Source organism: Haemaphysalis longicornis, unplaced genomic scaffold (assembly GCF_048455015.1).
Source record: "Haemaphysalis longicornis isolate Haplotype H1 unplaced genomic scaffold, Haemaphysalis longicornis Haplotype H1 scaffold_14, whole genome shotgun sequence".
Taxonomy (NCBI): Eukaryota; Metazoa; Arthropoda; class Arachnida; order Ixodida; family Ixodidae; genus Haemaphysalis; species Haemaphysalis longicornis.
In genome coordinates, this window is record NW_027526245.1 from 17891688 (window position 1) to 17913845 (window position 22158).

Consider the following 22158-nt stretch of genomic DNA (forward strand, 5'->3'; position numbering starts at 1 on the left):
GTCCCTTGTGTAGCAGCCAAATGTCCGAGAGAGCACACACGTGAATATTCCACATAAGACGCGCGTCGGCCTCGCTGTGCGGCAGCGGCAGCAGCGGTGACCGTTTTCTACGGTAGTGTACACGGTAGAGCACAGCCGTTTTTCACCCCATCACGTCACCGTCACATCACCGTCTTCCGTCATGGGGGCCGTTTTTCGGCCGATTTCTCGCCGAAAACGGTGCGACGGTGACGGGAGGCCGAGCTCTACGTTTCCGTCACGTCTACGTGACGGGGCCATGCTCCGCGCTAAACCAGCTAATCAGAAAACATTTTTTTACGGCTAAATTTAGCGAAAAGTGGGCACAAACGATTTTCTTTACTTTTCAGATTAAGCACGCTCAATTCTAGGCTAAATGCAGACGACCCTGTAATCTGACGGAAAGCTCCAGTACGAACGCTACTCGTTTACGTCTCCGTCGCGGTTTCTTGACGTGACGGTGCCGTGACGGAGAAGGTGACGGCTGTGTGAATGAGGGCTCACTGTGAGTACTATTCTAGGGAGCCTAGGAATTCACGCGGCGGCGCTAAGGTTCCTAAAACCATTGAGTTTCATACAGTTTCATATATGAAACTCTATGCCTAAAATAGCTTTTAGGCGGCTCTGGCACCGAGGCATCCCACCATTTTCGCGCGTGCGCGCCGCCAGCCGCAGAGAGAGAAAACATTTATTGAAACAGCAGGAACGGGGTAGGGGAGAAAAAGACGCGGCTGCCATCCTCGCCCGAGAGATCAGGGCCTCCTGGTCTTCGAGCTGGCAGCTCTGCAACGCACACTCCCACAGAGATGAGCTGTGGTGTTAGGCTCATCGCATTGGGGGCAGTTAAGTAGGTAGTTACTAGGGGATATGTGGTGGAGATGGAGGTGACGTTAGTTTGAAGTCGGCGCCAAATGCGGGCGTCAGCGGTAGAAAGGTAGAAAGGGAAGGGTGAGGAGGGGATCCGGATAGGTGCGTCGGGTTGCTCTGTAGTGGTAGAGGATGTCAGAGCAGGTTTGGGAGAGGGGCGTTGGCTGCATTGTTGCCCTCTTCTGGGAATGATCGGTGAAGCAGAAAAAAAAAAATGTAAAGAGGAGTGTTTTCCCAGGCCCGCTACGTCTAAGAGCGCAGTAATAGAACCGAAACTAAAAAAGTATCATCAGCCTGCCCAAACTGCGGCACAAGAGCGGAACCGGAACAGCATGGATGCTGATGCTGATGGTTGGTGACATAGGACCGCGTGCATGGTTTGTTCTGGGGCTCACCCGCGGGCTCACACTTTACTGAACCAGTGCGTCTTTTCCTCCTCGATAAATTGCATCGGTGCGCACTACAGAGGACTAAAACTCATAGAGGTTTATACTCCATGTTAGAACTAGAAATCTAGTTCACTCTAGAGTGTACTAGATCTAGAAGTGTCACGGTAGTGCGCGCCCTCAGTCCTCGACAGGAGAGTTTGGGAGAACTGGGAGAGGCTGGGAGAACTTCCCCAAAGATAAACTTTTTCTTTCTTTGTTATTCCTTTGTCAAATAAAACCTGCCGGCGCCAAAACTTTTACAAACAGTTTTTATGCAAGTCCGCGTACGGCTGTAGTTGGCGGAAAATGGCAAACGTACTCCGCAAACCGCCTCGACTCCAATGAGTTTGCTTTTTATCGTTTTTATCTTTATCGCACAAACGCGCCGTTTTCTTACGGAACTATGTGGCTAACGAAGCACGATAGCGAACTTGTCAGCATCGCCAGAGTGTGTTATTGACAGCGTCCACTGTGAGGGCAACTCTCTGGCTGTGCTCGGGTGCCACAGCTGCCGCTGCGGACGGGGCGTCGCGGCGCTTGGTGGCCGCAGTACCAGCCGGTGGACGGGCCTTTGCGTGGAGGCGGCCGCCCTGCTGTCGCCCAGCCGATAAGTACGTCGCGCATTCCCACTCTTTTGCCCGAAGGACTGTTGCGGGACTTTTCGCCAAGGATGAACTCTTCCCCCGTTCGCTCCGCCAGCGCTGCACTGCCTTAGTTCGCTTGTCTCTGGAACCAGCTGTTGCTTATTGTAATGGCCGGCTCGTGGTACTGTACGCGTAAGCCGTGCTCGCACGGCAGTTTGGGCTGTGCAGGTGCTCCAGGAGTTAAACGGAGCGCGGTGGCCGGACCATGCAGAACTGCATGCCAGCGCGGTCTGGCAAAGGATGCGCCGCAGGTAGTGAGCACGTCCGGCGGCCGATCTTGATGCTAGGACGCTCGCCTTGTCGCCGGCTCCAGCGAAGCCGCGCTGCTGTCATCCGTGCTAGCTAGGGGCGCTCCCAGTGCTTACGTGATTGTACAGTGTCGTTGCGACTAAGGCCGCTGTGCAACCGGTGCAACGCCACCCCGTTACAAAGGGGAAGCCACTAAGCATCATCATCATCATGCGAGCTGGGATGCCCATTTCCAAGGTAACTTACTGAAGTTTGTGTCGAAGGCCGACCTTTCTTGACGCAACTGGCCTCTAATAGGCTCACCACCTTTATTATAGAGGCTTGAGCGTCCACTAGAACCATGGAAGCAGATCAGCCAATAAACTGTTTGTTTTCATTAATTTTTCGTGCGTTCCCTTCCCGTGAGCCAAGCATATATGGCTGCAGCTGCTGAATAATTCATCTCAAGGCACAACAAACTTGCCGCCGGGATTATCACGAACCATGGCAGGGAAACTGGTGGCTCTCCTAACAAAACAAAATCCCCAAGCCGCTGAACATTAGTTTTCTTCCCTACGCGGACAAACATATCCGTGCATAAAACATTGGAAGCAGGGATGACAGCAGCGTGACTTCGCTTGAGCCGGCGACAAGGCGAGCGTCAGATCATCGAGAGGGGCCAGCCGGATGTGCCCGCGCACTCTCGCCATCTGCGGCGCATTTTAACTTTTGGAGCACCTGTACTCTTCCTGTTGGCATCCAAGGGATGCCTCTCTGGTGGGCAGAGAAAGCAGGGCATGGCATGGCACGGAAAGGGAAAAGAAGCAAAAAGGCTTGCACTAAGTAGCGCAAGACTCGAACCAAGGTTGTCTGCAGGACAACCTCTGCAAGGTTGTCTCTGCACTCATCACGGATTTGTACAAGTTGGAAATTGTTTACTTACATGTTCCCTGCACTGTATGGGCTACTAGTAGTTTTCGCCACGTGCATCAGCCTCGTCATGTTCCTCGTGCTAAACATTACGTATGCAATGCTCGGCATTAGGGGCCAGTCGTCAAGCGCCCCAGCTGTGGGCAAGAGCTGCTACGCAGATGCGCGTGACTACAGCTGGGGTGCGTGCACGGCGTTCTTGGAGGTTCTGTGCAGAATGCGTTGTGCCAGTGGTGGTGGTGTTGGTTGCGAGGCAACACGAGGCGCTCCTCGGAGCTCTTGCCTTTTTTTTGGTTGAATGTGTTACGCAGTATGCGCCACACATTATGGCCAGCTACAACAGTTGCTACAACAGCTGCCACAACAGTGCTGTTTAAACAACCCAGAGGGGTGGTAACGGGAGGGACAGAGAAAGACGAGGGAGAAGCATTGTTTTCTGATGGAGGCGAAGAGCAAAAACGCCCGTGTGTACGAGATTTCGGCGCACGTTAAAGATCCCCAGGTGGTCTAAATTAATCCGGAGCCCTCCACTACGGCGCGCCTCATCGCCTGCGTTGCGTTGGCGTGTTAAACCCTACAATCAGAAATCAGAAGCATTGTTGGTGGACTCGAAGGTTAGACGAGCTGGCCTCGGTTGGGCCGGGCCGTCCTGACGGCCCAGGTTGGCCCGGTACAGTGAAGCAATACTTACCGTATTTACACAATTGTAGGTCGCCCCCCCCCCCCCCCCCCCTTTTTTTTTTTTTCAAGTTTGACAATTCAATGTTGGGGGGTCGACTTAGAATCGAAATCAAACTTTGTGCCGCTTGTAATGGCAAGAGAAATGAGAAATCAGGGGTGCTACGAGCTGAGGAAAGCGTAACACCCTCGTTTCTATGGTTATGGGTCGAAGCGTGGCGTTTACCATTGCATACATAAAGGTGATGCCAACTTTGAAAGTTGGTGTTCCCGATCTGTGCCTCTCCACCGTACCTAGAACAGCTAACCTTCCACCAGCACGTTTGGAAGTGTACTGAACGTGATATGATTGCGTCTACGTCAGTGCTGTGCATTGATTCAAGGGATTCGGTAATACTCATTTTGTTTATTAGAGATGAACAAAACGCTTCTTAAATGCGAGTAACATACTCGTGAATCAAAGGACATCACGAGCGGCCGCTTCTGTCAGCTGCCATGTTGTTTGTTTTGGTATCGCTCAGCAGTGGCCGCTGCCGGTAGCTTCGATGGTTGTCATCTTGCAGCGAATGTGTTCTCATGATTGGGAATAAAGTTTTCCACTCAACCCACAGTGCATGGTTATTCTGCGTGCTTATGCAAGAGCTTTTCTTTTTTAACATCTACTGCACGCACCACGAGTGTACGGCTCTTGTGGGAGCATCGATCATTGATGGAAGAGTTACCGTATGGGGGGTATTGGTAGTTGACAGAAGAGCTTCTGTTTGTGATATGATTTTCTAGGTGGCCGTGTTGCCATGTGCTTGTGCCACTTCTGTGTTGTGCTGAATCCTCCCGTCTGTCATGAGTGCCCTGGGCCCAAAGCGCTCTTTCACAGCACCGTTCAAACGAACTGCTTTCTGCACGCACATTTTTTTTTTCTTGAGAGATGGAATTTTGGGAGGGGTCGACCAACATTCGAGTCGACTTACAATTGTGTAAATACGGTATGTCTTCTATAATAGCAGAGAACGTACTCGTTGCTCACGTTGTTAAAGCACTGATCAGGTTTGTGTTTTTATATTCCATGGGCCTTATTGGCAGACCATGATGCACATATGGGCGTATGGCAGGCCAGTAAGTCTGAGAGGTCTGGAACTGCATGTCTTGGGATGAAGGGATACCTGGGATACCTGGGGCTGAGGCTGGGATACCTGGGGCTGGGGCTGGGATCCCTGGGAAGGGATACCTGGGGCTGAGCGACACAGCGCCTAAGGAAGTGCAAGGAACGCCAACTCAGCGGGACTACTTTCCGGCTTCAAGGTAGCGCAAATAATTTTTCCAAGATGAATACTTCCAACTGTAAACTGCTATAGCAGTGTTCCAAGTTCAGGAAAAAGATGGAGAGGTGTCACCATCTGTGTTCTGTAGCAATGCCCTGTTCAGACTCGTGCTCCCTGCCCTCAGCCAATAAAGGACTGAGGTGCCGATTCGACTTTAGTTTTGGGACGCGTCGTGGCGAGCGTAGCTGGTGGTTGCACCAGCCATGCGGAGCCTCAAGAGGTGGCTGCAATACAGCCCAGGCGGCCACAGCGTTGCCAAGGGAGCCCTGCTTCCACCTCGCGCCGCTCAGTGGCTTTGCAATCTTGCCTTGTGACCCGCCTTCGGTCGGTCTCCCACGCGTTGCAGCGAAAGTCACAATTCGCTCATTGTCACTGCTCTCGCCAGAGCTATCACTTGAAGCACAGTTCTCACTGTTGTACACAAGGTCATCTTTGGTTGCTGCATCTTTTTGAAGCTTTTCTGCACCATCTCACCTGGGATCGCCCTCCATGCCTTGTCCTTGTATGTTTTCTGCAATCGCGGCCACGGAAGGCTTAGTCAGTGTTACTGCGTGGGAGCTTCACGGCACAACGCGCATTGCCGTGAAGCTGCATTAAAGGAAAAACCCCGTGTATTATCTGCACCCCTACTTTGCCACTGAAATTCTCGCATTTTTGGTGCAGGTTGTACGCACGAAAATGCGGTACTGGCATTCACTCCGCTATTTGCTCTGTATACATCATCGCAGACATCACGAAACACACGACTCAGCAGGCGAATCGAAATTATGGCCTAAATTGTTTAATTTGTCAGTGTATACAGCACCGTTGGGTGCCGGACAAGCACTGGGGTACTACAAAAGGCCAAATCTTTTGAATAAAACAAACTTGTATTTTGTCTCACGAAACTTGCGCTAAATGGACATAGACAGACGAAGGAAGACGGACGATGCGCAACTCACAACTATTTATTTGCAGGAAAAGAAGTTGCCCTATATAGGCTTCTACAAGAGAGAAAAAACACATAAAAGCAGATAGTAAAATCGATGGCAACACCACCAAGTTGCGCATCGTCCATGTTCCTTCGTCTGTCTGTATGTCCATTCAGCGCAAGTTTCGTGATACATAATGCACTGTTGCGACCGAGTGGGGGCACCCAATCCGAGCTCCGTGGCCTCCGACATACGAGTGGTAGCGTGTATGATGCGAGTGGCCAGCCGCTGTTGCAGCCGTGAAGAAGTCCAGAAGCCGTAGGCTAACGTAACTGTTTACTTCATAGCGAGAGGTGGGCCGAAGCCAAAAAAACAATGCCCCGACGGGCGAGGTTACAATACAGGACTCGAGCAGAGCGACAGCATCGATTCGCTGCTCTAACAGGAATGGTTTACAGTGCTTGCGGGGGTCTATTTATACCCAAAAGCGGCAACAGTCAAAACGCCAACAAGCTGCAAAACGCCACGAACGTCACAGACACACACAACGCTCATTCCAGAGTTCGTTAGTCGTTGGTAGCCTCGGCGCACGTTGAGTCTGAGAGAGGGGAGAGGGGAGGACTCGACGGGGCCTCTGTGTCCTTGAAGAGCGTTGAGACGAGCCTCGCCGGCAGCCGCCGAAGTTTCGAAATGCGCCGAAAGCGAAGTGTCTGAGCCGGGCTTGTCGAAGCTTGTCACCGACATGGTGGCGCCTGTTTTCAAAGGCGCACGCAGTGGCTTCGCCGCACAGCCGAGGAGTGATGCGGGAAAGTACGGCGGTGCTGGCCGATTCGTAACAGCACCAACTAGCCCAAGAGCACATTGTGTTTTGTCTGCTTGGCTGCTTTAAGCTTGCGCTATAGAATGGCTCTCGTGGCATGGGACGCTTCTGAAGAAGCTGTTTTTATTACAGACACCGGATGCCAGCTTTTTTTTTTTTTTGGTCATTGGGTCATTTACAAAGACATTGAAGACAAAATACAAGTTGCCTTGTATTTTGATTAGCTCACCGAGATAGGTTGGCTCACCAAGAACACAAATACCGTAAAATACCGAGCAAGCGCCCCCCAAAACCTTGTAGATAATTGGCTTAGAGATAGGGAGGGGGCCCTTATTTGGATCGGGCCCCAAATTCAAGAAGGCGACACAAAATGGCGGCGATCGCGAGAAAGGCACTGTAGCCTTCATTATGAAAAATGTTTATTTATGAGTCATGACACTTCTAGGCAATGCTAAAAACGTAAATTTTCACATTCACTTCAATCACTGTTAAATCCGCAAAACGATTCTTCAGAATTCGATCCCAAAATAAGGTTCAGGCCCTCGGTCTGCAGCTCGTCAGGGTCCTCGGGGACAACGAAGTTTTGTTGCAGCAAAACTTCGCAGTTCCTATCCCACTCACATATCTTTTAACCGTCCTATTTGAACGCGCGAGAAGTGAGGTGCACGTTTCTGCCATTTTTCCGATGCCAGTCCACTACTTCGAGCTTCCTTTTTACCGTGTACGAATGCATAGTGAACAGAGACAACCGCTCCCGAAAAAATGGCGGCGATGACTGGTAACGCGTTCTCGTAGCAGCAACGACTTGGATTGTATTGGATTCGGCATCGGCTTTGAACACTGTGGCATCCAAAAGCCTGGAAAAAAAACGCTTTCGGAATGGCGGGAAGTGGGAGGGGGCGCTTGCTTGGTCGTGTACAGAAATTCTAAATTCCGGGAAAATGCTTGGGTGCACTTGCATGGGTGGGGCGCTTGCTCGGTATTTTACGGTATACCACTGTTTCGTGTAGGTTTTCTAAAATAACGTAAAAAATGGCGAAAATGGGAAAACCGGCGTTGCCGCTCCTGGCTATACCGCACAGCTTGCACCAGAAGCGGTTGAAATTGCGGGACAAATATGTTAACAATACGCCTCGACGAGGTTATGAAAGCTCAACTGAAAGCATCTGTCATGTTTGAAAGTCAAAGAACAAAAAAAAAAAATCTAGAAACGTCATGGGAGCCCAGCCATCCCAAATGCCAACAAGGTCGTTTTGGTTTTGGAGCGGTAACTGGTGCTATACTGGGCCAGATGATTGTGCGACCCTTGTACAGTACTGTGAGCATAGCCACTTTTATTATTACTCTCCGTTTGCTTTTGTTGTAATAAAAAGCATGGGAATGCTCATTTTGGTTGAGGTCAGTATTTTCAAGTGCCTTCCTTGGCTGCAGATGAATGGTGCAAGTCACCCACACGTGAGGGGCACCGCTATGCGAGGCGGTGTGTGGGTGATGTACGCACAGGTGGTTGGTTCAGCGCCAACCCTTGCGTGACTTAAAAAAGACAACATGCTTTTCTTCAACAAAGTGTCAATACTTTTTTTTGTGCATGTGAGTGTTGTTTATGATGTACTTGCCCACTCCTGTAACAGCCCGTAAGGGCTGACAGTATCTGAAATAAATAAAATAATACCGATCACAGGTCCCCTGAAGAAACACTTTGCTGAGTGGTCTGGAGCACCAGAGGACGTGGGAGTTTGGGAAGGCAGGCTTATTTGACCAAAACCGCTTGGTACGGGGTAGTGTCGTATTCGGTTGCTTCTATACCGCTTGCAACACCACGGACCCGAGCACATGTGGGTTGGACCCACCCACGTCCCGGCTGTGCGTGGCTTTGCCGTGTCCGGGAAAAAGGGCATCCTGGTGGTTGAGCCAAAGCCAGGGTTGTTTTGGACCTTCATGGCCCCCTGGCAGACTCAACACACCACTTCGGCCCCCGCTTCCCGTAGACGGTGCCCCCGGTCTGACCCGACCTGGGGGGAATCAGCCAGTCGCCTTTTCCTGTCCTCTTCTTCATTCTTTTGCTTTCCTATCGTCTTCCCTAACCCTGTCCTGTCATCTTCTCTCTTTCTCCGTTTTTTCTCCAGGCGGCGAGGGTTAACCCTGTGCGATGGCTTCACCCTAGATCCCGAGCATAGGGTTATAGTGGCGAGGTACAGTTAACGTGCGCTTCAAAGCCACGTTCCCTTGTTGGGCTCGGTGGTGGGCGACTGGCCTTGCCACCGAATTGATTCCATTTTCTATGGCTATCTTCTCAGCTCCCGCAAAACACCCTGATCGACCTCCTAAAAGGGGTCGCACCCAAGCACTCCACACCCAACCAGCTCAGGCAGCTTTCAGCAAATACCTTGTTGTACACTCGACCGACGAAAAACCTATCACCGACCTGTCAGTTTTCTTGATTGCCAAGTGCATTGAAAACATTGTTGGAAAAGACTACAATGCCAAAAAGATGCCCTCTGGAGACCTTCTTGTTGAAGTTATGCGAAAAAACCAAAGTGAGAACCTCCTGAAGCAAGAAAAAATTGCCAACTTGACTGTCACAGTTACGCCACACCGCACGCTAAACACTGTCCAAGGTGTTATCTCTGACAAAGAACTCCTCCATGAGACAGATGATGATCTCCTTGAGGGACTGCATGACCAAGGTGTTGTTGGCGTCCGTAGAATTATTATGAGAAGAGATGGAGCAGAGATCAAGACCCGACACATCATCCTAACATTTGCTAGCTCTACCCTGCCAGAGACAGTGAAGGCAGCTTTCCTTAGCTGTCGTGTACGCGCCTACATTCCAGACCCGAGGTGATGCTTTAAATGTCAACACTACGGTCATGGAACTCTAGCTTGCCGTGGCAAGCTCACCCGTGCGAAATTTGGCGAGAATGATCACTCTTCTGATGACTGCAAAAACACAATCATGAAATGTCCGAACTGCAGTGGTTCACACGCTGCATACTCACGATCTTGCCTATCTTTCAAGAAAGAAAAAGAGATCATTCAGATCAAAGTAACCGAAAATATCAGTTTCCCCGAAGCACGCCAGAAGCACAAGATGTTTTCGGCTGCATCCTATGCAGACGCCGCCCGCCGGGGGTTGGGGCGACGTTTGGTTAGTACTGCGACACAATGCAGCTTAGCTGATGTGTCGCTGTCGTTAACCCCCTCCGAGCAACCAGCAGCTCCTGCCTCTACAGCAGAGGCCCTGGTGGTTCCTCCTCCTGCTGGGCTGCCGTCCACAGCCGAGCACCCCGCCACTACGTCTGCGGAGCCCGTGGAGAATGTGGTGACGGGCGCTGTTGGGACTGGTCCGGCCTCTTCCAGTCCAGCTCCATTGGCCTGCACGACACCCGAGGGCATTGAGAGCATGAACTCAGGTGGCCCCACACGTACTCCTTCCCTTCCCGCACCGCAGGTTCCAACCAAGGAGCCTGCGGCCACCTCAGGAACCAATCCGCGAGGTGGATGTTGGATGGACACCATGTCGGTGCCGCCTGATTTGTCAGACGAGGACATGGACACCTCTGCATCTCAACCTGCCCAGCAGGCGCAAAATGAGCGCCGCAGCACTTTTGGCCGTGGGAAAAAACCACCTCATCGTACAACAGGCCCTAAACAAGACTCACTGACATGAACCAAAATAGGCAACTTCTCAACTACATCTTTATTATCTTTAATCCATAATAGCTGTTGAAAACATAGTTCAATGGAACTGTAGGGGTCTCATAAAAAACTTGGATGATGTATATGAACTCCTTTATAAACATCAATCCAGTATTGTTTGCCTCCAAGAGACACACCTGAATCCCAAGCAAAGTAACTTTCTTAAACAATACACTGTCTTCAGGAAAGATAGAGATGCCTTTGCTCATTCATCTGGTGGGGTTGCCATTGTGACACGAAAAACCATTCCATACCAGTCCATTAGACTACTCACCAGCCTTGAGGCAGTTGCTGTCCGCGTGATCATTTTTGGTCGGCTGATTACAATATGTTCCTTATACATTCCCCCGGATCATCAATTGTCTACCTCAGAATTTGAGTCGTTGGTAAATGAGCTTCCTGAACCATTTATCTTAGTTGGAGACCTAAATGCACACAACAAACTCTGGGGTCCTGGGCGAACTGACGCTCGCGGCCGCTTGATTGAACATTTCCTAGTATCATCTGGTGCGTGTTTGTTCAACAAAAAACAGCCCACATATTATAACATTACACACAACACGTACTCACACATAGACTTGGCAATCGGTTCTGCTGTTCTTTTTCCACTCGTTGAGTGGTAGGTGGAGAAAAACCCGCTTGGAAGTGACCATTTCCCAGTATTCCTGAGATGCCTAGACAGAGACCCTTACACTCCCACCTCAACTAAAAGGTTTAAAGAAACCGCTGCAGACTGGGAGAAATTTAAGCAGAAATCTCAACTCGCATACAGTTCCATAGAACACTTGGGCATTGATGAAGCTTGTAGCCTTGTCACGGCTTATATCCTTGGCGCTGCGGAGAACTTCATTCCCCAGACTTCTGGTAACACAAGTAACCTAAGGCGGCCCTGGTGGAATGAAGAGTGTCCACAAGCACGCCAGGCACAGAACAAGGCGTGGGGCATTCTTCGCAGGTACCCCACTGCGGACAACCTTGTAGCGTTCAAGCGCACCAAAGCCATGGGAAGGAGCATTCGCCGTCAGGCCAAAAACAATAGCTGGAGGTCCTTCTTAACTTCAATAAATTCTTTCACCGATACAAGAAAGGTTTGGAACAGGATAAGAAAACTAAATGGACAAAGCACACATGGCTTACCCCTTGTTTACACCACTGGTGGCACCCTGGAGGACCAGGCAAACGCGTTGGCACAACACTTCGAACACGTCTCGAGCTCTTCACATTACGCAAGCACATTTATACACTACAAAAAGTCAGCTGAGCGGAAGTCCATACGTGACCACAAGCAATCAAACGACTCCTATAACTCTCCATTCTCCCTTCACGAGCTCATGACTGCGTTGGCTGGTTGCAAGCCTTCGGCGCCAGGTGCAGATAACATTACGTACGGCATGATCAAACACCTTCATACAGACACAATCAATACTCTCCTGTTTTTATTTAACAGAATATGGTGTGCTGGGCACTTTCCTAAGGCATGGAAACAGGCTATTGTTGTGCCACTGCTGAAAGAGGGAAAGGATGCATCCTGTGTTTCAAGTTATCGTCCAATTGCCCTGACCAGCTGCTTGTGCAAGCTGTTCGAAAAAATGATCAACAGAAGGTTACTATACTTCCTGGAATACAATGGTATTCTGGACAGCTGCCAGGCAGGTTTTCGGTCGGGCAGATCAACAACAGACCAACTTGTCGCTTTTGAATCCTATGTGAAAAATGCCTTTGTTAACAAACAGTTTTGTATGTCCATATTTTTTGATCTAGAAAAAGCATATGATACTGCCTGGTGCTACGGCATCCTGTGAGACCTGAAATCTTTTGGAATTTGTGGGAATATGCTTAATGCCCTTGAAAGCTATTTGTCTGAACGAACATTCAGAGTAAGGGTCGGAGCTGCAGTATCCGCGCTGTATATGCAAGAAAATGGCGTTCCTCAGGGTGGAAGTACTTAGTTGCACACTTTTTATAGCTAAGATGACCACACTTGGAAAAGCTCTGCCCCGTACCATTTTTTACTGCATTTACGTGGATGATGTTCATATCAGTTTCCGGTCCTTTAACCTGTCTGTGAACGGCAGTTACAACTTGCCACAAACAAGCTTGTAAAATGGGCCGACGAAAATGGCTTTAAGCTAAATCCTCAAAAGAGCGCACGTCTTATTTTCCAAGAGGCGTGGTATTCACCCTGAGCCCACCATCCAGCTCAGTGGAGTGGCTGTGCCTGTGAAGAAGGAACACAAGTTTTTAGGTATTGTGCTAGATGAAAAGCTGTCATTTATTCCACATATAAAGCTACTCAAAATAAAATGTATAAAGGCAATGAATATCCTAAAAGTCCTATCCCACCACTCCTACGGCGCAGATAAGATGTGCCTGCTGCGTCTCTACAACAGTTTAGTGAAGTCGCGGTTGGACTATGGGAGTATAGTATACGGGTCAGCTTCGAAAACCGCTTTAAAAATGCTTGACCCTGTTCTGCACCTTGGGCTTCGCCTTTCGTCAGGAGCCTTCCGAACGAGTCCTGCACAAAGCCTATATGTGGAATGTGACCAGTGGTGCCTGGAAGACCAGTGCTTATACACAGATCTATTGTATGCCATGAAGGCAACATCCATAAAAAATCACCCTTCTTCGTTTATTGTCAATGACACCTCTGCCATGCACTCGTTTCTCAGTCGGCCCTCTATATCTATGCCTTTTTCGTTGAGAGTGAAAGTGCATGCTGAAGAGCTTGGGGTTTCTTTTAGCGAGACTTACAAAACTTCGATCACAGACCTTGTTGCTCCCTGGGAAATGTCCCTGATTTCTTGTGATTTATCTTTCAGAGCCATTAACAAAAGAACTGCACCAAGAGAACTCATCTTGCAGCACTTCCTACATCTACGACACAAATACCCCTACACAACGTTTTACACAGATGCCTCCAAGTCCGCCCATTCTGTGTCATGCGCTGCACATGGCCCAAAATTTGCTATCACAAAGACAATGCACAAAAATACCAGTATTTTTACAGCTGAGGCACACGGCGTTTTAACCACTGTGGAACACATTACAGATACCAGAATACACAGTTCCATTATTTTTACAGACTCCCTGAGTGTAGTATTAGCTCTTCTTTCAGGAAAACCAACGAGAAACATTATTTTAAACTGTCTTATCAAATCCATAATGTCTGCTTACGCTCTAAAATTGACTGTAGTAGTGTGCTGGGTACCTGGGCACAGCGGAATTTCGGGCAATGAAATTGCTGACCAGAATGCTGCTGTGGCGGCTCTCCGCAGTGTTGTAGATATCCCACATGTGCCCTACCTAGACATGAAACCACTAGTTCGGAGTATGCTTCGGAGGCGCTGGCAGGTACAGTGGGACACACAAATCGAAAACAAACTGCACATTATAAAACCACACATAGGGAAATACAACACAGAGAAACGGAACAGGTTCACAGAAATATCAATATGCAGATTAAGAATAGGTCACACACACGCTACACACTCATACCTTTTAAACGGAACCCCACCACCATCTTGTGAGAAATGCGGACGAAGACTTACAGTCCTCCATGTATTGATTGAATGCTTGGCATACCATGACGCAAGGAAACGACACTTCCCAGAACTATACACCTACACGATACCCTTACACCCATCCTTGTTTTTATCTGATCAACCCCCGATTAGAAGTGAACGCCTTTTAGCCTATCTCGCTGACATTGGATTTTTAGCACTCATCTCATACCATGTGTGACATCAGGGCCACCCAATGAGGGTGGTTCTGAGCGTTTTCATAACGTGCCAGGGACGTCACCCGCCATCCCTGTTATGTTATGGCGCTCCCAGCACACGCATAAACATCGTCACTGTTACCTCTCATCTTATTCATCTTCGCTTCTTAGAGTAAGGGCCCTTTACACCCATATATACACTATTTTTATCAAGTACATCACAATCATCGCCATGGCGTTTTAACAAATGTGACAAAACAAACATTGTCTTGGCGCTCTTTGGCCTCAGACGCCCTTGCGCCAATAAAATATACATAGTAGTACGTAGTAGTGGTAGTGCTTCTATACCGCTGTACATGGCTGCTGCCTTGCTTGCTTCCAGTTTATTGTGACACAAACAGCCTCATGGAATCACTGTGAGGATAATTGGTTAGCGATTTCTGAGCACCCAATCAACGTTAAAGTGGCCCTGGGAAGGTGAGGCTTTTGCTTGCAACCAGCTCGGCCTTGTGTGTGCTGGAAAGAATAAAAGGGGAGCCAAGCAGATAAAGACACAAAGAACGGGCAGGCGCCAACTTCCAGCTGTTTATTTAAGGAAACCACGCTACACAGAGTGTGCTAGCACTGTCGTGCACAGTATCCCATTGGACTGCGGGAAAGTGTACATTGGCCAAACTGGCCGTTGCTTCAGCGACCACGCCAGAGAGCACTGGCTGGCTGTTAGCAGCAACAACGGCAGGCATTCGGCAGATCTCTGTAAGCGCTGTGCTTGCACGCCGTTTGTGGACCAGACGACCTTTTTGAAAAATGCAGGAGACCAGACGGAAAGGGCATATTTCGAGGCATGCTTCATCAAAAAATGTGGGGATGACTGCGTCAGCACGTCGTCACTAGCACTTAGTGACAAAAAGCTGTCTTTCATTAAAGATAGTCTCTAATCTCGCAGCTTATAGCGTACGTTAGTCGTGTTGGTTCAGTGTCGTAGTACCAGTAGTGCATTGTGTGCCGTCATGTCAAGTGCTGTTGCTATTTTATCTGTGAGCCGTCAGCAAGTGTAAATGCCTGGCAAAATCTTGAATTTTATCTGCCCTTTGGCCTGTGTATAAGTAAGCGTGGTTTTCTTGAATAAACAGTTGGAAGTTAGCACCTGTATGTGTTCTTTGCGTCTACTTCGTCTTCATCCGCTTAGCACCTCGTTTGTTCCTTTCAGTAAGCCTGAGCGAACTAGCTCAACAAGTTTTGTTTGGTCTTAAAGGCCAACTGCGCCCAAAATTTGCACCTCTTGAAAACCTTACTCTCATATAGTGTGCCTAAAAAGACTACGGGATATGAAATATAGCAGCTGAAAGACGGCGCAAATGGCCGCCACAAATGGGCGATTTTGAAACAAACTGAGAAGAGTGCGGCCCTTACAAGTGACATTGCAGCTGGCCCAGCCGGTGACCTGTTGGAGGGTGCCTGCACGCGACGTTTCCCCTCGCAGAAGGCCCAAGAAGAGCGTCCGGTGGAGCTCTATTGGTTCTCATGGCTGGCCGAAGGAAAACGCTCCTGGCCAGCTGCATAGTCACTTCCGCTTTATAGCTGTTTGCACGTTTTGCCGGCAGGTGCTCCGTCGCCTGCGACGGAGCTGTTTTGAATGTCTATAACTTATATACAATGCATTTCACGGGGCTACCAGTTAGGTCCCAGTCAGTTCGGTTGTACACAAAAGTAATCGGACCAAGGGAGCGGTGTGCGATAACTATCTGCGCAATGCCTTCCGGCCGAGCGCCTGCTGTTGAGATGGCTGAGGGCGCATGCGCGTTCTAGTCTCGTCCATGCATGTTAGTTTTCTAGATTTCGCCCACAGCGCTTCATGTCTCTCGAATGAGCTCAATTGGTTGTTGCAGTGGCCGAAGCGCGTGGCAAGCGTTTAATGCGCGAAACTGTGGTGTACATGCATCTTTTCGAGATGTGCTTCTTTTATTGTCATCATATGTGACGAGCGTGCTGTTGATATCAAGCACTGAAAACAGCCGTGGCGCTTATTTAGCTTGGGAAAAACAGGGCAAAATACGCAGTTGTGGCGAAAATAATTAAAGTGCTATTGAAAAGCCATGACATGTTCCAGTCCTTTCAAGCCCTGTCCACACACAGCCCGAGCAGCGAGCGCTCTCCTGAAGGATCATGCAGTGCGTCAGCTGCGGTAGCCACTGTGCGGTGGTGACCTGAACCTCACTGGTAATGTGCAGGAAGTCATGACAATACACTTTGCCAAAAGAAATGACTGTGGCTGCACGGCTGAGGAGTTGTGGAGCGCAGTTGGAGAGGAGTGAGGAAAGAGCCTTCGCTCCCGTACAGAAATCGTAAAGTCTCTTCCGCAACGTATTCGTGAGGTAATCAAAGACGACGGCAACTTTGCACACTCCTAGTCGGCTTGTAGTAAATCACTCGCTGTACTGCCTATATTCTTTTAGGAAGCGAATAAACTATCGCAGTTGTTTTCAGTGCTTGATGTCTACAGCACGTTCGTCACAAAACAACCAGCACTGCTTCTTTATCGCAGGCTTGCCTCAGCGGGAGTTTTATTTACTGTGAGTGAGGTGAAAATAAAAAGAGTGCCAGACAGCATAATCGAATGAACGGTGCTGTTGCGCGAGATAAGTGCCTGTTACACGTTTTTGACCGCTGCCACAAATCGGGCCGCTTGCTTCGGGCACTGCGCAAGGCACCGCCGGGTGCCACCTTCGAGAGAAACGAAGCGCTGCCACCGAGATCGAGGAAGCTGACATGCATGGACGAGACTGGAACACGCATGCGGCCGCAGCTATCTCGACAGCAGGCGCTCGGCCGGGAGGCGTTGTGCCGATAGTTGTCGCGCACTGCTCCCTTGGTCCGATTTATTTTGCGACTGACAGTACATGCTGTACGTTCGCAGCAAATTTGGCCCAGGGGAAACTTGAGTGCAGTTGGCCTTCAAGTGTTCACCTTAGATGTGTCCTTGCCGGCTTCACTGTGAGTGGTGTGTGCAGCACTCATTTGAACGTGTTGTTGGGCGAGTCGGCTTAGGCTACGGAAGCAGGGTTTCTGTCGTGCCATTCATGAACCCGCTGGGCTAACAGCGCACTTGATTGAAGGCCCGTCTCTGGTACAGTGGGTTTGCGAGCCTCCTTTACTTGCTCAGGCGCTGGCCATTGTGAGCCACAGAGCCTCGGCCACCTGCCTTGTGCCAGCGGGGCCTGTCTGTCCGCATAGCTGCTGCGCTAAGCTTCGTTTCCATAAGTGCTCGGTCGAGCAGCTGTGCTTGGCCAGTGTGCACCCGCGGTGCATTAGGAAGGGGCTTCCTGCGGCCACACGAGAGTTGCGATGCATGCTTGCCAGGGTCGGCACCAGCCACGCTGCGCTGCGTTGGGGTAGGACGAGTGTGGCACACCCTGCAGAGCAGCGCTTGCAGTGGCACCAGCAGAGCGGCCTTTTGTGTGTGCAGGGGGAGGATGCTGGGAGCCCTAGGCCGCAGCGTGGCCCTCAGCAGGGGCCGCAGCGCCCTGGGCTGGCGGGGTGCGTGCGGGGTGCGTGCCCAGGCGGAGGAGGAGCGGGGTGCCTACGGCCGGCTGGGCGATGCGGACGTGGCCCTGTTCGAGCGGCTACTGGGGCCCTCGGCTGTGCTCACCGACCCCGCAGACATGGAGCCCTTCAACCAGGACTGGCTGCGCACCTGCCGGGGTGAGCGTTCTCTGGCGTTGCTGCGAGGCTGGTGGCACTGTGGCGGGGGAACAGGGGCCCCCAGTAGCGGGGCAACTCGCAGGCGCTAGGCAGGGGCCCGGAACAACTGGAGCACAAACTCTTGAGATCAGTGAACACTCGAGGCCCACTCACTGCAGCCACTCCTGCTGGGTGTTTTTAACGGCTACTTGGGGTCCCAGTTGGTCTAGGACAGGGTTGTCTATAAGTCAGAAAAAAAACCGCTCAAGGAGAAGTTAAGAATGGCAATAGCTCGTGTGATATCACTCCACCTAAAGGGGAGATTCACACGGCGAACGTGTCCGCAGCCGGACTAATGACGTTGCATGATGTCGGCAGACAATTCGGTGAAAGGAAGCATTCACGCAAAGAATAAAGCGAGCAGACGACAGCATGGACGGACAGGGCATACTCTCGATGCATGGACCGTCTGCGTGCGGCGAAAAGTGCAACAGGTTCGAGAGGTTGAAGTTAGCGTCAAAGATGGACGCAGACCGAAAGCATCGTTGCGTTGTGACGGCCGTAGTGTTGGGCATACAATGAACTGTGTAAGATTACGTACGTGCTGAGTGAGGATGCATATATGCAGGAAAGGTGTAGCACCCACGGTCCTGCGTTTCCTGAACTCCTGCTTCCTTTCCTGAACTGCTCTGCCTTTCCCGACTCTCCGACCTAGCTCACGACGTTGTTGCAGACGCTTGACGAACACTGCGATCAGTGTGTCGCCCATTCGTGCTTGTGGCTGACAAGTCAAATGCCCCTGGTGCAAAAGCCCTCTAGCGGCGTGCAACCGCGCCGTAACAGGCACGCGACCTCGATACGCCCCCACTGCTCCGAGCAGGGAGGCATGGTTGCTAGACTATCCAGCCTTGTGCGGGCCAAAGCGCAGTATTTTGCTGTATTCCCCCACCACAATTGCAAACCGAAAAAAAGCCTCGCATTGCCAGCCCACATCATCCGAGGTCCGTTCGCTAGGATCACAAATTCGTGACGTCGTATGACGTGGTCCGTGGTCCAAATCAGTGATTTCGCCTACCGTGTGATTCGGCCTTAAGCGACCAGATGTCAACGGACGCGTGCATTTTGAAAGGAGATTGCTATGAATGCATTATATGATCTGCATTTTCTCACTTAGTTTGCTTGTTGTCGCTACAGTAGTTTGTAAGCATATTAAGTCCAAAAAATCACGGAAACGGTTCGTGCCATGTTCAAAATGCATCCATCTGCGGTGATGAGGCACAGAGGCAACTGCTGTTGCCATTCTTAAAAGGCTGATTCACACAACGGGCGAAATCACTGATTCGGACCCCGGAATGCATACCACGTGATACGACGTCACCGATTCGTGACCCTAGCAAACGGACCGCGGACGGCGCGAGCTGACAGTGCACGGCTTCTTTTTCGTTTGCGATTCTGGCAGAGCAATAGAGCAAAATACACTCAAACCGCGTTATGGCATGACGGAATACTATAGCGAAATAATGGATATAATGAAGTAAATGAAATTCCCCTTGAAATATTCATAGAGAACCATGCATTTTAAACCTTGTTGCAACGAAATAAAGCTTACCTGTAAATGGGTATAACAAACTATATTAGTCTTCTCCCCCCAAAAAAACCGATCACGGTGGGTGAAGTATTCTGCGGATGCGACTGTCGTAGGGCTCAGCTGTTTTCAAACTCCCGCGTTGACTTCGTGGCCGAGCGAGCCGTACTCTTCGCTTAGCCAGAGGGGCGGCAGTGAGAAGCCGTGCCAGGTCTTCTTCGTCATTGCCAATGCCGACGTGGTCTCTGCGGAGGAGCCAACCGAAGATGCTACATACCGTATTTACTCGCATAATGAACCCACTTTTTTTTCCAGAAAATTCGGTACGAATTTGGGGGGAGGGTTCATTATGCGGGAAAAAATTTCAACAAATTTTCAAAAGTTGAAATTTCATACAGTAAAGCTGCTAAGAGAAGCGCTATCAAAGCCTTACCATTTTTGTAAAAACATGTAGGTAACTATGTAATTCAAATTTCTTTTTTGTTTGCAACATGCTAGTGGCCCCCTACTCGCCATGGAGCTGTCCTCACTCAAGTTGCTTGCAGCTTCACATTCGTTGTCGGCCCGCAGCGCACCATCTTCTGTGCTGTTAAAGCAAACTTCTCTTCTTTGGGGCCATGAAACACACGGGGATCCCTGTTCACCGCCCAAAAACATCTCGCACACACTGTGTCAACACTGAAATGCTGCCCAGCCACGCAGTTTCCATGCGCACCAACGCATGCTCCACCACCTTTAGTTTAAAACCGGCTGTGTAGCTCGCGTACTAGCCCATTGTATGGCGCGCTCCAGGAGCACAAAGAAAGGTCGGAACACAGCTGGACAACAAAACCATTGCGACATGGCGACACGGCGACATGGCGACATCACGAAACAGCAAGAGCAGAGGAGTGCGGAGTATGTTTAGTGCTTTGTTCGCACACCGCCAGAACCAGCCGGCATAGCAAAGAGCAGGGAAGGAGTGCGGAGTACGTTTTGTGCTTTGTTTGCATGCCACAACGTTTTCAATGCACAAAAAGGTTCGTTTTGTGTTCAGCAGGCGGCGCTACGGAAGCGCGCAATTTTTAAATTGTGGACCACGGCATGCACACTCACGTCTCCGGCTACTGTTGAGACTTCTTTTTGTTGAAATGTGTTTTTAGCATTTCTGCGCATACTGTAGCGTGGTATCAAGTTGCTGCGGTCGTCTGCGGTATCAGCAACCATGCTGAGACAAAAGCATATTCTCGCTGCATTGTCTATTCAAAATGGGAAAAAAGTAAATTCTCCAGAAGAAAAGTTGGGGGAGGGATCATTACGCAAGTAAATACAGTATTGTTGCAGATGTCACTGGACAAACCGTCGCAAGCGACGATGAAGGCGCCTTGGTCTCCCATGCAGGCGTGTTCGACATGCCAGAATTGTCACAGGCACTCGATGCAGTCGGCATTGTGCGTCATTTCTTCAGCGCTGTGGCCACTGCTCAAAAGGAAGTCTTTCGCTGGCCACGTCCGAGACAAAGGAGCATCAGCACCGCTACGCGACCACGTGTGGTCGCGTTGCGGTGCAGTGGGCCACGAGGCCGTTTCCTTCTTTGCATTCTTATAGTTGTGCACTAAAATGAGCATACATGGCCGTAAACTGTTATAATTGATGTAACAAAATAATGGTTAAAACAAAACAATTATGGCTCCCGTTCAACTTCGTTATAACGAGGTTTGAGTGCACTGCGCTGTGGTGCGCACAAGGCTGGATAGCCTAGCAACCACGCCTCTCTGCTCGAAAAAGCAGGGGACACCGCTTGATCGAGGTCGCGTGCCTGTTTTGGCGCGGTTGCACGCCGGTACAGGGCTTTCGCACCAGGGGCATTTGACTTGTCAGCCACAAGCACGAGTGGGCAGCACACTGATTGCAGCGTTCGTCAAGTGTCCGCAGCAACGTCGTGAGCTACGTCGGAGAGTCGAGAAAGGCAGAGCGGTTAAAGTGACAGCAAAGGAAGCAGGAAACGCAGGACCAGAAAACGTGGGCACTGCATCTTTCCTGCATATATGCGTTCTCACTCAGCATGTACGTGATCTTGCACAGCTCATTCTATGCCCAAAGCTACAGCTGTCACCACGCAACGATGCTTTCAGTCGGCGTCCATCTTTTCCGCTAACGTCAACCTCTCGAACCTGTTGCGCTTTTCGCCGCATGCAGACGGTCCACGCATTGAGAGTACGCCCTGTCTGTCCATGCTGTCGTCTGCTCGCTTTATCCTTCGCGCGAATGCTTGCTTCCGCTGGACCACCTGCAGGCATCCTGCAGCGTCACCAGTCTGTCTGCGGACATGTCCGTTGTGTGAACCCCCCTTAAGGAGTACAGTATCTCCTTTTTGGACACCTTAAAAACATCTGTCATGCATCTGATAGCACCACGGCATGTTCACCCTGTATCGTGCGACCTGTCTTTCACCCGCGCGGAAATAACCAGGCGCCCAGAAGTGCAATCCTGCAGCATTCTTGCTCTCGGCAGGAGTGTAGAATTGTACAGTGACGCATCAAAAACTGCCTCCTTGGTGTACTGTGCGTGGACCCAACTTTAATGTGTGTACAACCATCGGAGGCATGTGACACTTTTCTTGCTGTAAGCCACATTGCTGAGTCCATTG

At 50.3% G+C, this 22158-nt stretch overlaps 1 protein-coding gene across 1 annotated transcript in view; it reads left to right on the top strand.

Annotated features, from left to right (window-relative positions):
• Window positions 1–1623: 1623 nt before the first annotated feature.
• D2hgdh (D-2-hydroxyglutaric acid dehydrogenase) overlaps window positions 1624–22158 on the top strand; it is a 59804-nt gene continuing 39269 nt past the window's right edge. The window contains exons 1-2 of the mRNA XM_077695287.1: window positions 1624–1924; window positions 17730–17965. Coding sequence (XP_077551413.1) covers window positions 17737–17965 — 229 coding nt within the window. The 5' untranslated portion in view covers window positions 1624–1924; window positions 17730–17736. The remainder of the gene's footprint in view (window positions 1925–17729; window positions 17966–22158) is intronic.